The sequence below is a fragment of the Triturus cristatus genome, chromosome 10, assembly GCF_964204655.1.
Source record: "Triturus cristatus chromosome 10, aTriCri1.1, whole genome shotgun sequence".
Taxonomy (NCBI): domain Eukaryota; kingdom Metazoa; phylum Chordata; class Amphibia; order Caudata; family Salamandridae; genus Triturus; species Triturus cristatus.
The window spans coordinates 1,243,430,772-1,243,447,219 of record NC_140593.1 but is presented as its reverse complement, the minus strand read 5'-3'; the positions used below and the strand labels follow the sequence as shown (position 1 = coordinate 1,243,447,219).

General features: G+C 48.3%; 1 protein-coding gene across 1 annotated transcript in view; it reads right to left on the bottom strand.

Annotated features, from left to right (window-relative positions):
* Positions 1-16,448, bottom strand: part of LOC146797188 (semaphorin-3F-like) — a 670,875-nt gene that overhangs the window by 156,878 nt on the left and 497,549 nt on the right. Inside the window, exons 3-4 of the mRNA XM_085629898.1 lie at positions 10,549-10,709; positions 461-523 (exon numbers count right to left, since the gene is read on the bottom strand). Coding sequence (XP_085486024.1) covers positions 461-523; positions 10,549-10,709 — 224 coding nt within the window. The remainder of the gene's footprint in view (positions 1-460; positions 524-10,548; positions 10,710-16,448) is intronic.

Here is a 16,448-nt window from a genome sequence, read left to right as displayed (position 1 = left end):
TAAAAGGGCTGGGCATGGGGGGGTGAGTGCGCTAGGGAACGGTTTTAGGGTTCAGGGCATGAGTCAGGGAAAACCTTTACCACACATATGCCTTTAACATTCATGCTTTTACAATGAAATTCGTTTTAAAGACATTCATGGTAAAGGCAAATTTGTTGTAAAAAATGTGTGGGAAGGTTATGCGGGGTGATGGCATTTGCGTTGTAACGCATGCGTTCTTACCTCATACGCTCTCATCCTACCCCCTCATACCATAAAATTCTGGCCTTAAAAAAGCACTTCACACACACAAGCTCTGCCATGCCTCCCATGCCACACATCAGTCCTAGGTCACCTGACAGGAGCCCACCACCTTGTCTTTGCATGGTGGAATGGTTCCCTACACCCCTAGCTCACCATCTTTCACTCCTAGCACACTCGAGTGGTTCCTAACACTTCTCCTTCTTCGCATGATACTCACCTCCCGTCCTTTACCCGCCAACCTGCACTCGTTTTGGCGGAGTGGCTGCGCAGGCCAGTGGATCTGCAACATTGAGAAAAGGGGCAGCATTATGCTACCGCAAAGTACAATGGACCCTCATGCCCCTCCCCACTCCCCCACTCCCTTAAATCCTGTCTCTGAACAGCAATGAAAAACTATTTCAGACCCTTTGTGCCTCACAACCTCTTGATATTCACTACAGACTCATGTCTGTGGGAAACCAGACCACTGGATTATGGGTAGGACGTCCTCATTCTTGCTATGTGCACAAAACAAAACACAAAAAAATCTCTATTGTTAGCAAGAGCAATTGCGGCACCACATACAAGACCGAGCCTCAGATTTAGCTGCGGCACTGAGAGTTTGATTCATCCTCTCTATGTAATGATCATTCACACTACTTTCAATACCGTAGCTAATCTATGGATGACAAAGGTACTGATTTGTCCCTGATCTGTCCAGCAGAGAGCGCTAGTTTCTATCACCTAAATCCTGATGAAGACCTTGTCCAAATTATGTCCCTCGGTGTTGAAACGTCGACTCTATTTCTGTTTTGGATCGCTGTCACATGATAAAAGATAAGAAGCAAAAATGACTAATTTTCACAATTGCTCTTGTGAACACCGTGCTTCAGAGCGCACAATATGTACTGGACCAATTGTCCCTGTTTGCGCCATGGCAAATAGGGCACAATTACTATTCTAACTCCAGTCCAACAAATGTTGGGGAAAGGTCATACATTTGGGACTTAAGGCATGTTCAGATTTACTACTCTAACAGCAGTCAAACAAACATTGGGGGAAGGGCATCCATTTGTGGTGGGTTCAGATTTACTATTCTAACGCCACTCTAACATATGTGGGGAAAAAGGCATACATTGCGGGTAGGTTAGATATACTATTCCAACTCCTTTCTAACGAATATTAGGGAAAGTGCAAAGACTTGGCGGGTCAATGTAGGAGAGTAGGATCTGCACTTATGTTGCCCCCAATTTTTTTCTGATGTATACACTGGTTTCTGGCTATAGTCTGGCTGGGTCCCTGCTAATCAGGGCCCAGTCTCACTGATCTCTCTAAACAACTTGGTGTGCATATTTGATGCACTAGTGATTGGATACTGTGGTACCTTATGGCCCCTAGTATATGGTTCCTTAGGTATCTAGGGCATTGGTACTTCACAGGCCTACCAGGGGCTGCAGCATGTATTGTGCCACCCCTGGGAAGCACTCTCAATCTGACACCACAGGCCTGCTACTGCAGCCTGTGTGAGGTAGTGTTAGCACTCCTCACTGAGGTATAGGTTCCTATATCTCACCATACACACACATATAAACCGATCAGCCACCCCTCTTGCAGGCCCTAACAATCCTGAGTGCGGGGTGCTTGGTTTACTATGTGAGGGGGTGCTTCTGCATGAGCAGGACCCCTCTGCAGCTGGCAGAGTCTATTCTCTGCTACTGTGTCTGGATGCGGTTAAACCATATACTCTTAAGTGCATTATAACCTCGCGGTAAATGCTAACTTTGGAATGACTGCATCAAAACATGTAGTGTTTGGTGTCAAACAACTTGGAATCATACCCCCACACCAGTAACTGGTGTGGGAGTATGATCCCACCCTTCTAGAGGGGATGACATGTACCCACTGTACTAAACGGTAGAAATCTCCAAGAGCCCTGGCATCACAAAATGGATGCTACCAGCACAGACACTGGGCTGCCCTCCTGCTGCTGACCGAAACTCGCAGTGGAGGAAGCCCAACAAAAGGCATCCTGTCACAGGGAGGTGTCACCACCCCCCAGACAGGATTTAGTGTATTGGAGCTGGGTGGGTGCACTCTTAGAGTGCTTTGAAGTCCTGCACTGGGGGAGCAGTAGGCTCCTCTGTGCATATGCCAGCTCAAACCGGTTCAGGGGCTACCAGCCCCTGCTCTGGCGCGAAACTGGACAAAGGGAAGTGGGTGTAACCACCCACTACCCTGACTCTCCTAGAGGAGTGGTCATAGAGCTAGTCCCTCCCTATCTTCACTATAAGATAGCAAGCATTGCCAATGCAATTCAGATTACCCTGGACGACGCTCTACAAAGAAGAATCCTGGCCCTTCGACGTTCCACTATCTCTGGAAGACTGAAGAATCTCCCTTGGAGTCAAGGAGTGACTCCCCTGCTTGGCAGGCACCTATAACCTCAATCAACGGTTGCAAACTTCACCGCTCCCGCCGGAGTCCGAAGTCCCTGCGGCCCCAGAAGCGAATTTCCTGACCTCTCGACGGCCATTTTGAGTTCCCAGCGAAGCTGTGGCATCTGGACCCCACGAGTGATGAGGAACTGCAATACCTGGGAACCGTGCACTGATTTCGAGTGCAAACCCTAAACAACGTTCTACGAACTTGTGCTTAGGACCATTTTTGGCCCAAGTCCCCAGCAGGTCTTGTTCCAAAAATCAGCAGCCTACCTCGTCCCGAGTGACCGTGGGCTCCTGTGAAACTTTTCCTGTGGCGGCGTCTTCGCGATCCCTTGCCCGTTGGCTAGTGGGTCCCCCGAAGACTTTCTCAACGATAGCCCCTGAACCGGTTTGAGTTGGACTATGCATAGGGACAACAAAGGTGCTCCCAGTGCAGGACTTCAAAGCACTCTCAGAGTGCACCCACCCAGCCCCAATACACTAAAGCCTGTCTGGGAGGTGGTGACACCTCCCTGTGACAGGAAACCTATTGTCCAGGCCTCCCCTGCCGGAGTTTCGGTCAGCAGCAGGATGCCAGACTCGTGTCTGTGGCTGCAGCATGCATTTTGTGATGCCAGGGCTCTTTTAAGTTGGTACTGGGTAAACCGGTGCTGTCATGTCTCTTCCTCTAGAAGGGTGGGATCATACTCCCCAGTTACTGGTGTGGGTGTATAATTCCAAGGTGTTTGACACCAAACACAACATGTTTCCGTGCAGCCAGTCCAAAGTTAGCATTTACCGTTGTGTTATAATGCACTTAAGAGTATATGGTCAGGCTGCATCACAGACAACCCCGGAGAAGTGATTCCGAAGGATGCAGAGGGGCTCTGCTTATGCATGGGCACCCTCTCACACAAAACCAAGCACCCTGCCTTCAGGATTGATAAGGCCTGCCATAGGGGTGACTGATAGATTTATATGTGCAGTAATGGGTGAGATATAGTGAACCTATATCTCAGTAAGGGGTGCATGCACCAGCTTACCCAGGCTACAGTAGCAGACCTGTGGTGTCATTTTGGAAGGCTTCCCAGGGGTGGCATAATACATGCTGCAGCCCCTGGTAGGCCTCTGGGGTACCAATGATGAGATGTCTATGCAATGATGGTGGCTTCTCTGTGGAGCTCAATAAAGGGCTTACCTAGGACAGTCCAACCCTCAACCCTGACTTCCCATTAGGAGAACAGCAGTGTCCACTGCCAGCTCAGACAAGCCGTGTCACGGTGTCTTCTACCAGCCGTCTTCAGGGCTTGGAACGCTTTGTCGTGGTGGCCGCTCCAGCCCGTTCAGTGTGAGCTCTCAGAAGATCTTTAGTCAACTCTGTCAGTATGTCTCTGTATGTCTCTGTCAGTAGGTCTCTCATCGGCTATGTCAGGAGGTCTCTCATCGGCTATGTCAGGAGGTCTCTCATCGGCTATGTCAGGAGGTCTCTGTATGGCTCCATCAGCAGGTCTCTCATCGGCTATGTCAGGAGGTCTCTCGTTGCTTCTGTTAGTATGTCTCTGTATGGCTCTATCAGGAGGTCTCACATCGGCTTTGTCAAGAGGTCTCGGTTGCCTCTGTCAGTATGTCTCTGTATGGCTCCATCAGGAGGTCTCTTATCCGCTATGTCAGGAGGTCTCTCGTTGCCTCTGTCAGTAGGTCTCTGTACGGCTCCAACAGTAAGTCTCTCATCGGCTATGTCATGAGGTCTCATCGGCTATGTCAGTATGTCTCTATATGGCTCCATCAGCAGGTCTCATCAGCTATATCAGGAGGTCTCTCGTTGCTTCTGTCAGTATGTCTCTGTACGGCTCCATCAGGAGGTCTCTCATCGGCTATGTCAGGAGGTCTCTCGTTGCCTCTGTCAGTATGGGTCTCATCTACACGGTGAGTAGATAGCTCATCGTCTCAGTCAGTAGGTCACTGATCAGCTCTGAAAGTAGATACTCCGTGATACATAGATACACATCGATTGGTATGTCTCTCAGGTCTCTCATCAGCACGGTCACTAGATCACTCATCGGCTCGGTCAGTAGGTTTCTCAGCATTTCGGGCAGTAGATCTCTAATCAGCTCAGTTAGTACATCGGTCAATGGCCCACTCAGCAGATCTCTCATCAACTAGACCGTGCATTGCCATTAGCTTTGTCATTAGATCTTTCATCAGTTATTTTAGTGCAATGCTCATTGGCTCAGTCAGTAGATCTCTTATAAACTAAGTCAGTCGATGCCATCAGCTCAGTCATTAGGTCTCTCATTGGCTAGTGAGTAGCATCGGCTCATCAGTAGATCTCTCACCGGCTAACTCAGTTGATTGCTTATTGGGTCAGTCAGTAGGTTTCTGATCAGTTGAATCAGTAGATCTCTCATCACCTCAGTCAGCACATTGCTCATTGGCCCAATTAGCAGACCACTCATCAGCTTGGACAGTACACTGCTCATTGCCTTGGTCAGTAGATCTTTTTTGGCTCGATCAGTAGGTCTCTCATTGGCTCTGTTGGTAGATCTCATCAGATCAGTCAGTAGGGTTCTAATCAGCTCTGTCCCTAGATCGGTCATAGGCTCGGTCAGTAGGTCTATCATTGGCATGGTCACTAGATCTGTCAGCTCAGTCACTAGATCACTCACTGACTTGGAGAGTAAGATTGCAAATCAGCTCTGTTAGATTTCTCAGACTCAGTCAGTAGATCCATCATTGTCTCGGTCAGTAGACTGCTTGGGTTTGTTAGTAGATCGCTCATCAGGTCTGTCAGTAGGTTTCTTATCAGCTCAGTCAGTAGCTCTCTCATAGACTTCATCACTAGATCTATCATGGGCTGAGCCACTAGATCACTCAGCTCAGTCAGTAGGTCACTCATCTGCTCATCAGTAGATCACTCATCGGCTCAGTCAATTGATTGTTGGCTCAGTCAGTAGATCACTCATCAGTTCAATCAGTAGATTGCTCATTGGCTCACTCAACTGATCATCAGCTCCATCAGTAGATCGTTCATTGGCGCATCCAATAGACCATCAGCTCTGTCAGTAGATCACTCATGAGCTCAGTCAGTAGATTGCTCATCAGCTCAGTCAGTAGATCTCTCATTGGCCACTTGATCAGTAGGTGTCAGAAAGTGCCATCTTTCTTGCATGGTATGCCCCCACTTTTTGCTGAATTGCTGAATGTATCTTGACTGAGTGTGCCCTGGGCTCCTGCCAATCAGATGCCCAGGGCCTATGTTCCTTCCCTAAAAACTGTGCTGAAACCTAAAACCCAAATTGGCAAACCCTGGCCACATGTCAGCCCCTGGTAAATGGTACACTAGATACCCAGGGCCTTGTGACCAGGGTAGGCCCCTAAGGGTTGCCGCACTTATTGTGGCACCCTTAGAGGCCCTGTACCCTAACACAAACACACTGCCCTCGCAGGCTGAGTGTCTGGGTATTGACCAAAACAGAGAGTCGACATGGCACACATCCCTGTGTGCCATGCCCACAACACACACTGCCCTGGCATACATCAGCCACCCCTCTAGCTGGGTGCCCTATGCCAGTGGTGTGGGTACAGGAGCATGAGCCCTGTGCCCCTACAGTACCCAGGGCCATTTCTGGGCACTGTAAGTGCTGTGCTGCCATTTAAGAGTATATGGCGCTGGGAGATCGTCAACACGAATTCCACAGCACCATGATGGCTCCACTGAAGACTGAGAAGTTTGGTATCAAACTTCTCAGCACATTAAACCTGCAATAATGCCAGTGCAGGATTTAATGTGCAATGCACGACAGAGGGAATCTTAGAGATGCCCCCTGAACCTAACCTACAATCCAAGTCTTGTCTGAGGGGCTGCCTAGGCTGCCACACAGTAGACATGTCGCTGGACCCCTGGGTAGAGAGCCATCCGCTCTCCTGGGCCTGCAACAATGCACATCCTGGCCGAGGTGCTAGGTCTCCTCCCCCAGGATGGGCAGGGGGAAGCTTCAAAGGCATGCCGCCTTTGTGAGCTTCTCCAGGCCACTTGCTGTACTCAGCAACTGCCCCCTACCAGTTCTAAACCCCCACTCTAGCGGGAAGACTGGCCGGAAACCCCAAGGAAGGTCAGGGGGTGTGCCAGCCTCTGCCAACCCCACCCCTCAGGTGGGGGAGGCGAGGTGAAGCACATCTCTGGGCTCTCACCATCTTGAAGATGGGGAGCCCTGCCCAATCAGGACTAGGCTACTGCCCCCCTCCTACAGGAGACTGGCAGGATAGGGGGTGTACCCACCCCAGGGCAGGGACCCAGTGGTCCCTGCCCTTTACCTACCTGTAACACCCCTAAATTTAGTATTTAGGGGCACCCTGAACCTTCCTTCCTTAGATCCAGATTCTGAAACAGCAAAGAAGATCAAGAAGAAAGAAGACCTGCTGTGCAGCTGCTAACAAGAGGAAGACACTGCTTTGGCCCCAGCCCTACCGGCCTGTCGACCCTCGAAACTGCTCCTGCTAAATCCCGGCATCTCCCGTGGCCAGCAACCTCACAAACCCCGGAGGGACTGACTACCTTGTGACTCTGAGCATCTGGGACTCCCACGAGCAGTGGCTCTGCTCAAAGCAAGTAACTGACCCCTGGCATCAGCAAGGAACGGCGAACCCTGAACACACTGCACCCGCCAAGCCTGGCCTGTGCTGGAGTGGACAAAGACCACAAGGACGTCCCCCCCCAGTGACTGTGACCCCGAATCCGGCACCCAAGGACCCACCTCGACGCTCTTGATGATGCCTGCAGCCTCAGAACCAGGGACCCCCCCCAACCGTGATCAACAGAGGGTAAGATATCCCGACACCAAAAGGCACCCCTGCACCCTGCGGCCCCCTGTGCTCAACTCCTGGGTACCTACCTATCCTCCAACAACCCAACTTACCTCTGGAAGTGGTGGTTGCACCTGAAGAATCTTCGTCCACGAGCTTGCAGCCTTTGTTCGTTCTTGAGCTTCTCCATTGCAATCCATTGAGCGCCCGGCGGCTCAAAAGCACCCTGCACCCAGCTGCCCGAGTGGCCCTGGCAGTGCAACTTCTACTCTAACCTACTTCCTCATTTGCCCTGAGCAAGTGACCAGGAGCCCAGCTCTCACAGCCGCGTGGCCTGCTAGTCAGCAGCCACCAACCACGGGCCCCCTGCCTCCCATAGGATAACATTGGGCCTACCTCACTCTGCACCCAGCTGCCCCTGTGCCGCTGAGGGTGTAAGAACTGTACTTACCTGACCCTGGGAGACCCCTGAGTCTATGCCCAGCACCTTAACTCTGCCAGTCGAGTACTTACCCAAAAGCCGATAACTCACTTTTCTTCCATAGGGTAACATTGGCTGGTTTCACTTGAAAATTATTCTGTGTGTGGAGTTTCTAAACTTTAAAATATTCACCTACAATCAACCGAGTAACGAAATTGAAAATACTCACCTGCTATTAGGAGAGATCCCAGTGCTCGATCTTGGTGCCCAGCACTGACCCTGAAAAGTAATTAAAACCATGCTTACCGCTAACTCAATTTTCTCCCATAGGAAACCATTGACTGTTTTTCTGTGAAATTTCTTCTAAGTGTCGATTTTTGCAATCTACAAATATTCTTTAAAAACCGTACCAACTGTGAAAACGTAATTACTTACTTGTTTTAGATAGATGCCCCAGTGCTGAGCCTAGGAGCCCAGCACTGGATTACAAAAGTAATGAGAACATACTTTACCCGTAACTTGAATTTCCTTCCATAGGATAACATTGCCTAGTTTTTGCTGAAAAAGTTTGCGTCGATTTTTCAAAATTACAAATATTCGTTAAAAATCGCGTGTATAACCTAAACGCATTCTCTCAACTGCTTACAGGTGGTACACTCGTGCTGGGTCCAGGATCCAACACTGAGCTAGAAAAAGTTACAATAACCCCACTTACCAGCTAAGTGAGTTTCCTTCAATAGGATAACATTGGTGATTTCATTAGAAAAAGTTTCTAAGTGTCAACTTTTAAAATACCAAAATAATGCTTAAAAATCACCACAGTAACTAAATCGTATTTACTCGCCTGTTTCGAGGAACTGTCCCAGGACTGAATCTAGGATCCAGTCCTGGAGTTAGAAAAGTAATCCTAAAAGTAATCAATTGCATTTAACTTGAAATTCCCATTGAGCTCAATGTATTATTATGTTTGAAATTGTGTTGCCTATTGCAACAAACTGTAACTATTGCATTTAAAAGTCAATTGCCTCTTGCAAAGTATTTAACTAAAGCATCTCATTCTGAGAAAGTATATTTTGATACCTATTGTTGGTTCTAAAATAAAACAACCATACATTTTTATATACAAACCATTGGCCTAGAGTTCAGTTATTGAGTGTGTGAGACCATTTGCTGACTGAGTGTGTACAACAAATGCTTTACACTGTCCTCTGATACTACCTTACTGCTCGACCAAGCTACCACTTTAGAGAGTAAGGTTATATCTAACTTTAGCCTCTGCCAAACCTCTGGGGACATTGGACTCTGTGCACACTGTACCTATTTGGGAACAGTATATACAGAGCCACGTTCCTACAGTAAGTCTCTAAATGACTCAATCTGTAGATCGCTCATCGGCTTGGTCAGACAGGCGAGGGTCTGGATGAATCACAACAGTAAGTCACCAACTCCACTACACTGCCCACTTCTCATTTAGTTGGTTGCGGCACGGCTGCCTTAGTATCTTGAATGTCTTTGGGATTGACCGGGATGTCCATGGCAGAGAAGAAGTTGGCAAAATGGCAGATATGGTGGAAGCCAACTTGAGAGTCTCTCTTGCAATGGTGTCATTGTTGCTGCCCCATGACCTTTGCCAAGGGTCAGAGGCCACCCATCACAGGTCAGAGGATGCACACTGGCTCCCGAACCATCTGGTTGCCAGTTCTTAGAGGGTGGGGTCACCAGATATAGAAGTCTGGGGCAGCTAGAGTCAACCTTGCCATGCTGGTTTGCCTACAGACATGATACACACATACCGGACCAGCCATTGGCCGTCATAGAATCTGTATTTACTATTCTAACTCCATGTACGCTTCAATACAGGGTTCGGTTATAAAGAGATCCCGAGCAAATATATCTACACTTCTAATGTTTTCATACACTCACTCAAAACTACCTAAAACACTATGGGGACTGTCCTCATACAGCAGCGATCCTCAAGAAGAAAGTGTTTGTCTTGTTCTGTCAGGGTTTACCTACACTACAAGGACTGATCCAGAGCTCAGTGTGGGTTTCACATGTCCCTACACGCACGCTCACAAGAACTTCCATCGGGCAGTAGGTTCAAGCACAAGAGAACTCGGTTTAGGGCTACAACACGCTGCAGGAGTTCTCTCGTCCTTCACTCTCCAACTCAGGACCTGTGTCCCCCCCAACCTGGAAAGTGCTCTTCTGGTACAGCCACCACCTTCACGATACCCCCAAAGTTACTATCCCTGTCTATAATAAAATAAGAGGCATACTCTTACCTAACAATCCCACCCCTCTCCCCCAGGTGTTCAGTATACTGTCACTACAATAATAGTGTTCTGTAGCCCACATTTTTCTCCACCTCTCTGCCAGTGACCCTCAAATCTACAACTTTGTCGTGTCCTTTTCCTTCATCCGTCTCCCATCACTCTCCACCTCCCGTCTAGGGTCCCTCCACACACACAATATCAGCAGCTCCTTGCTGATCTCCCTCTCCTCACCTCCTGGTAGGTGTCCTTTAAGCTATAAAGAGTGTATCGTTCGTGTTGCCCCCTTGTCCTCCTAACCTCTCCTCACCTCCTGGTAGGTGTCCCTCATGCTTACAAGTGGATCCTTTGTGTTGCAACCCTGTCCTCCCCTCCTGTCTACCTCCTGACCAGGGTCCCTCACACTCACTATCAACGGCTCCTTGTTGATGTTCTGCAGGTCCAGCGCGATCACAAACTCCCTGGTGCCCAAGTAGAGCCGGTCTTGATCTTGGTCCATGAGAAGGATCCGGTAATCGCTGGTGTTAAAGGTGAAGCTGAAGGGTCGGGCGGTGCGAGTGTCCATCAGATCTAGAAAGGAGGAGAGGTGAGACCATGAGATATATGAGACCTCCACCCTGATACAGCTTCCACACAGCATCTCCTCACCCCAGACCACCTGCCCATGGGAACAAGTGGACACTTGAACACAGCAAGGAGGGAGGTAGAGTCACACACCATTTGACTCGAGGATGCCATGCAATGGGAGGAGGGGCTGACAAATGTCTAGCCCTCACCTGCCCTTCTTCCCACTCCTGTGTCAACAGAGGGGATGCTTGATCCCAGTAGTCCTAGGAGATGTCCAGAGATGCCAAGTTTTAATTAGCCCTTGACAAGGTCCGGACTGATGAGGGAGGAAGCGCCTGAATAGAATTGTATGGGTGCCCAGTACATTGAAAGGGAGGGAGGGGGGACCACATAGGGGATGGCAAGAATTAAAGACATGATCAGTTAGAGGTAACTGTGACCTATTCTTGACAAACTGGTGACCATCTGTGGACCAATTGTTTTTAACATCCTGCTATGGAGTGTGCCGCACAGGAATGATTATTACAGACAGAAAGGTAAAATAGTATCAGTGTCCTCCGCACCAATGGGACTAGGAGTAAAACATAAGTTACAAAGGGAATATTACAGAGAGTTACAAGATTTCAAAATGAATATTTTTGTGAACCGTGCTACCAACTGGTATTCGGTGATTCAATGATTTTAAGCTTGTGAAAGAGTGCTGAACATGGGGATAGAAAAGAACCCTCCTTGAAGCCCTGACCTACAATCTCGAGGGAGTAACTAGGTTTTCCGAACAGTTGGTAAAACCAGTTATTAAGAACATGTGATGGTGTTTTCGTGCATTTCAATCAACAAGACCAAAGCGAGTGGCTGGCACCCATCGTTGTAGTAACAAAAATCAACTCAACCTTATGGCTCTGCGTGTTTTACTTTGAGTCATCAAAGTCATCGCCTCCGCTGATTACTAGCGCAGGCGATGTTTACTAGTACTGCATTTTTACTGCTACTAACTCGTTTTTAAAGTTTGTGCAGGTTTCTTACCTTTATTGGGGTTTCAGAGTTGGGTTGCCAGGGCGGGTTGGCGTATTTGCGGGCTCTTAGCAGCAACGGGCGCCATCTTAGATCGGGCTGCCTTCCTTCCCAGCCCTGCCCCTCCTCCACCGCCCCGCCCCTACTTAATCGTGCAGTATGTGTCAGCGCAGCGGACGAGCGCAGCGGGCGCGACGTAGGCGCGCCGGAGTTGCGCCAGAGTTAAGCCCGTCTGCGCCCGTCCGCGGCCGACCGGGGCTAGGGGCGCGAAAGGCTACCCATTTACTTACGTATTCATCAGCACTACTACTCTCTTATTGGGTCCCTGGAGCGGTTGACCCCCTGATCAGTACCCACCTGAGACAGCTTGATCTATACTCCCCTCCCCCTCACTGTCCTCTCATCATTGGTCCACACTTAGTTCCTTCACCCAAAACACCATCCTCTATACTCTTGCCCCCATCAGCTCCCCCAGCGCCAACTTGCAACACCTCAGCAATACTCTTAAACACTAGGTCCGCGGTTAGTCATCAATACGAGTTATTTGACTATATTGACACTCATAACCCAGACCTTATATTTTTAACTGAGACCTGGTTCAAGGCTGACTCCCTGCCCAACGTGTTAGCCGCGCTGCCTCCATCATACTCTGCCATTCGAGCTGACCTGCCTGAGGGCAAACGGGGTGGTGGAGTAGCCTTAATAGCCCGGACCGACTTCAGCTTCCAGATTCTCCCTTCCCTACCCATTCCTGAGGTAGACTACCTTGTAGCTCGTTCAACCTTCCACCAGGTACCACTCACTTTTGTTTTAATTTACCGTCCTCCCCAGCCTACCCCATCCTTCCTTCCTAGCATTCAGGCTCTCTTAGCCACCCTGGTGGTTAACAACTCGTCGGTACTAGTTCTAGGGGACCTCAATTTTTGGCCCAATGAACCTGCTGAGAGCCTTCAATCCAAAGAATTTACAGACTTTATGATTTCTTTAAATTTTTTACTGCTCACTCATGGCTCCACACATACACACGGTCACATGTTGGATCAAATCTGGGCATTAAACATTCCATCTACATCCCCCATAATTTCCCCGTGCTCTTGGTCCGACCATTTTATCATTTCCTTTTCCCTTGCACTGACCACGTTGGTCAAACCTCCACTTCCCAAAAACACCTGGGTCAGGAAATGGGGAAAAACGGATATGCCCTCTTTTTGTTCAACCCTGGCCAAAACCGCTCCCGATCTTGCAGACCTCACTGCTACCTCTCAACTGGTCGCCATCGACAATTGGCTGACTTTGGCGGGTGACGAATTCGCCCCCCTGAGGCGACTCACTGTTAAGCGGGCCCATGCAGCCAATCGATGGTTTACTTTAGAACTAAAAGAACAGAAATTAGCAGCTAGAAGAGCCGAGCGAGCCTGGAGGAAAAACTATAGCCCAGAGCTAAAGACAATATCTGTCTGTTTTAAAAACTTATAAAAAGGGCATTCTTGCGGCTAAAACTGAATTCTACACCAGCAGGATTATGGCAGCTGAGTCTCGCTCAAAGGAAATCTTTGCCACGGTCCATGAACTAGCATTATCCAGTAGAACCACGGCTACCATTCCCCCCTCTCAGTCCCTCTGTAACTCGCTCAATGAGTTTTTTAATGACAAAGTAGCCAAAATTAAACTTAACATTCCCCCACCCTCCCTCACATTTGTCAATCCCTCCCCCCCGCCCACTGTCCCTAAACTCAATCTCATTCCACTACTAACTGAGGACACATTCTTCCCATTACTTCACCGAGTCAAATCTGGTTCTCCCTTAGATTTCGCCCCAGCCCATATCCTTAGGGAAATTTATTTAACCTCCCCCACTCCCCCTCTGACCCTCCTTAATGACTCGTTAAGGAAAGGAAATGTCCCTGGCATACACAAATCAGCGGTTGTAATACCTATTATTAAAAAACCTGATGCTGACCCTTCCTCCCCCTCCAATTATCGTCCCATATCCCTACTGCCTTATCTAGCAAAAATTCTGGAAACTCATGTCACAACCACCCTAAGTACTCATGTAGAAATCAATCACTGTCTCTCTTCTCGTCAAGCCGGTTTCCGCCCATTGCACTCCACCGAGAAAGTGGTGATCTCGGTAATGGATGCGCTACGTGAAGGCATTGACACCAACCTTCCGCAAGCCTTGATCTTATTAGACCTGTCCGCCGCCTTTGATACGGTGGACCATTCCATTCTCCTCAATCGTGTCAGGGCGGCGGGCATAGAAGGCCTAGCCTTCTCGTGGATTGAGTCCTTCCTCACAGGAAGGGCCCAAGCTGTCCATCTGGCCAACTTCACCGCGGATTCTCGTAAGGTGGAATGCGGGGTTCCTCAAGGCTCATCACTTTCCCCCCTCTTATTTAATTTATACATCCACCCCCTCATTTTTTCGTTACAGCAGATGGAGGTCACGGTGTTTAATTACGCCGATGATCTCCAGTTAATCTTTAATCTTTCTAATTCCCCTTCATCTGCCTCCAATGTTCAGACAGTTATGACATTCATTCAGGACTGGATGAACTGCAACCACCTCAAACTCAATCCGGACAAGACTGAGTTAGTCCTGACCGGAGGTGGTTGCAGTCCATGGACCTCCTCCCACTGGCCCCTGTCACTTGGTGTTCCCCCTCTTCCCGTCCCTAAGGTCAAAACTCTCGGGATTTTTCTTAACTCACAACTCTCCATCCACTCACAAGTTGGTTCAGTGGTTTCTGCTTGTTTTTTTTTCACTAAGGCTAATTAGGAAAGTTTCCCGTTTTTTTTCCCTTTCTGCCTTAAAAATTATTGTGATGGCCATGGTACTGTCGCGAGTTGACTATGGTAATATCATCTACAATGGAGCTCCTGCCTACGCGTTCTATCGCTTGCAGCTCATTCAGAATCAAGCGGCTCGTTTGATTCATGGCTTACCCAAATACCATCGTGCCACTCCCCTGCTTAAAGCTGTGCATTGGCTCCCGGTGAGGGAGCGTGCTCTTTTTAAACTCGGTTGCCTCACCTTTCAGGCCAGATCGGGTACAGCCCCCGAGTTTATTTGCTCTGCCATAAAACCGTACCTTCCAGGTCGCGAACTCAGCTCTGCCCACAAGGCTCTCCTGACCACTCCTCGCTTCAAGAAACAGAAATCTGGCGGAGCGAAATTCGCTGTTCTCGCCCCGCTTTTCTGGAACTCTCTTCCTGCCGCTCTTCGTATTTCTCCTTCATACATACAATTTCGGAAAGATCTCAAAACCCTGTTATTTGAGCAAGCCTACATTGTCTAGCCTTCTACTGCCGACTGCTACTGCATCACTTAAAGCGCCATGAAACCGCATGGTATAAGTGCGCTCAATAAATGTTTTTAAATTCAAGTTTTTTTAAATAAATTCAAAATTCATCAATATGCACCAAACTTAATACATCATCTATTTACTCCAAGGAGGCTGATGTGTTGGTGGTGCTCACATGCTACTTGTGGTAACCAGATGCTGTATTAAATTAGGTATAATAATTTGATGTCACAAAGGGTTACCGACAGGAATGTTTAACATAGCAGGGCCAAGAACAGGGCTCCTTAAATATACATGAAAAATCCACTTTGCACGATCTCAGTGGTGTTCAAAGTTTGGGGCAAGTCCCACTAGAGGGGTGTGAAGCTTCAATGAGGGATAAGAGGCTCTGGCTGGGTGATACATTTGGGGCCATAAGTACGTAGGTTTCATTTTATGGTTTCCTAATAGCCAATTTTTGCGATTTGCTATTAGGAAATTGCAAACACCCATGTACTGATGTGTCTTTGACACATTTAGCAATTCCTAATAGGGTTGCAATTGACCTACCTCATTAATATTCATGAGGTAGGTCAAAATTTGCGACCTATTGGGAATCGCTGAAAACAGAGGGATGGTGGCCCGTTGGGGACAGCAGACTACCATGTGTTTGCTTTTAAATAAAGCAAAATTATTTTTAAATGCAGCCAGTTTTCCTTAAAGGAAAACTGGTTGTGTTTCAAAATGAAAAATGAAAACTTTCTGTTTAATTTTTTAAGAGTAGGTAGTGGTCCCTGCTCTGAATTTTTTTTTTCGTATGCATTCGCAAAGGGAAAGGGGTCCCCTGGGCTTCCTTTCCTATTTGCTAATGGGTTACCACCTACCTGCAGTAGCCGGTAAAATGCAAATGTTTTACGACCACATTTTGGTTGCAAAACATTTGTACATAGTTACCAAACCACTAAATGGGTTTGGAACATAGGAAAATGCATTCTTCCGGACGCTAACGACCAGATTCTGCGAATCGGGCTGTTTGCGACCGGAAAAAATCTACGTACATGTAGCGCTTAGTCTTGCAGTGGTTGTGCACACAAACTTCAGATTGAAAAACAGTGCTGTGCTTTAGTAAAAGAAAACACTGGCCTTGAGGCACTCGGCAATGGGCTGTCAGTAATGTCTTTTGTCAGCCACGATCTGGCTGGAAGTGGATGTCAAAGGCGGGCCCCGTATAGTCTCCACCCTCTAAACCCCAAGAGCGTGTGTTGAGGGCGCTTTTACGCAAATGTACGAATTGTTATAAATGTTCAGAGCTGCCAAGTGGCCCCATGTATTCTACAACTCTTCAGCCAATCCTAGTACTTTAGCCAATACCGCATTGCACTCTGGGACAAGTAGTTTTTCTTTCAACATTGCCATCATGATGTTAAAAAAATAATTCTGCGTGCAA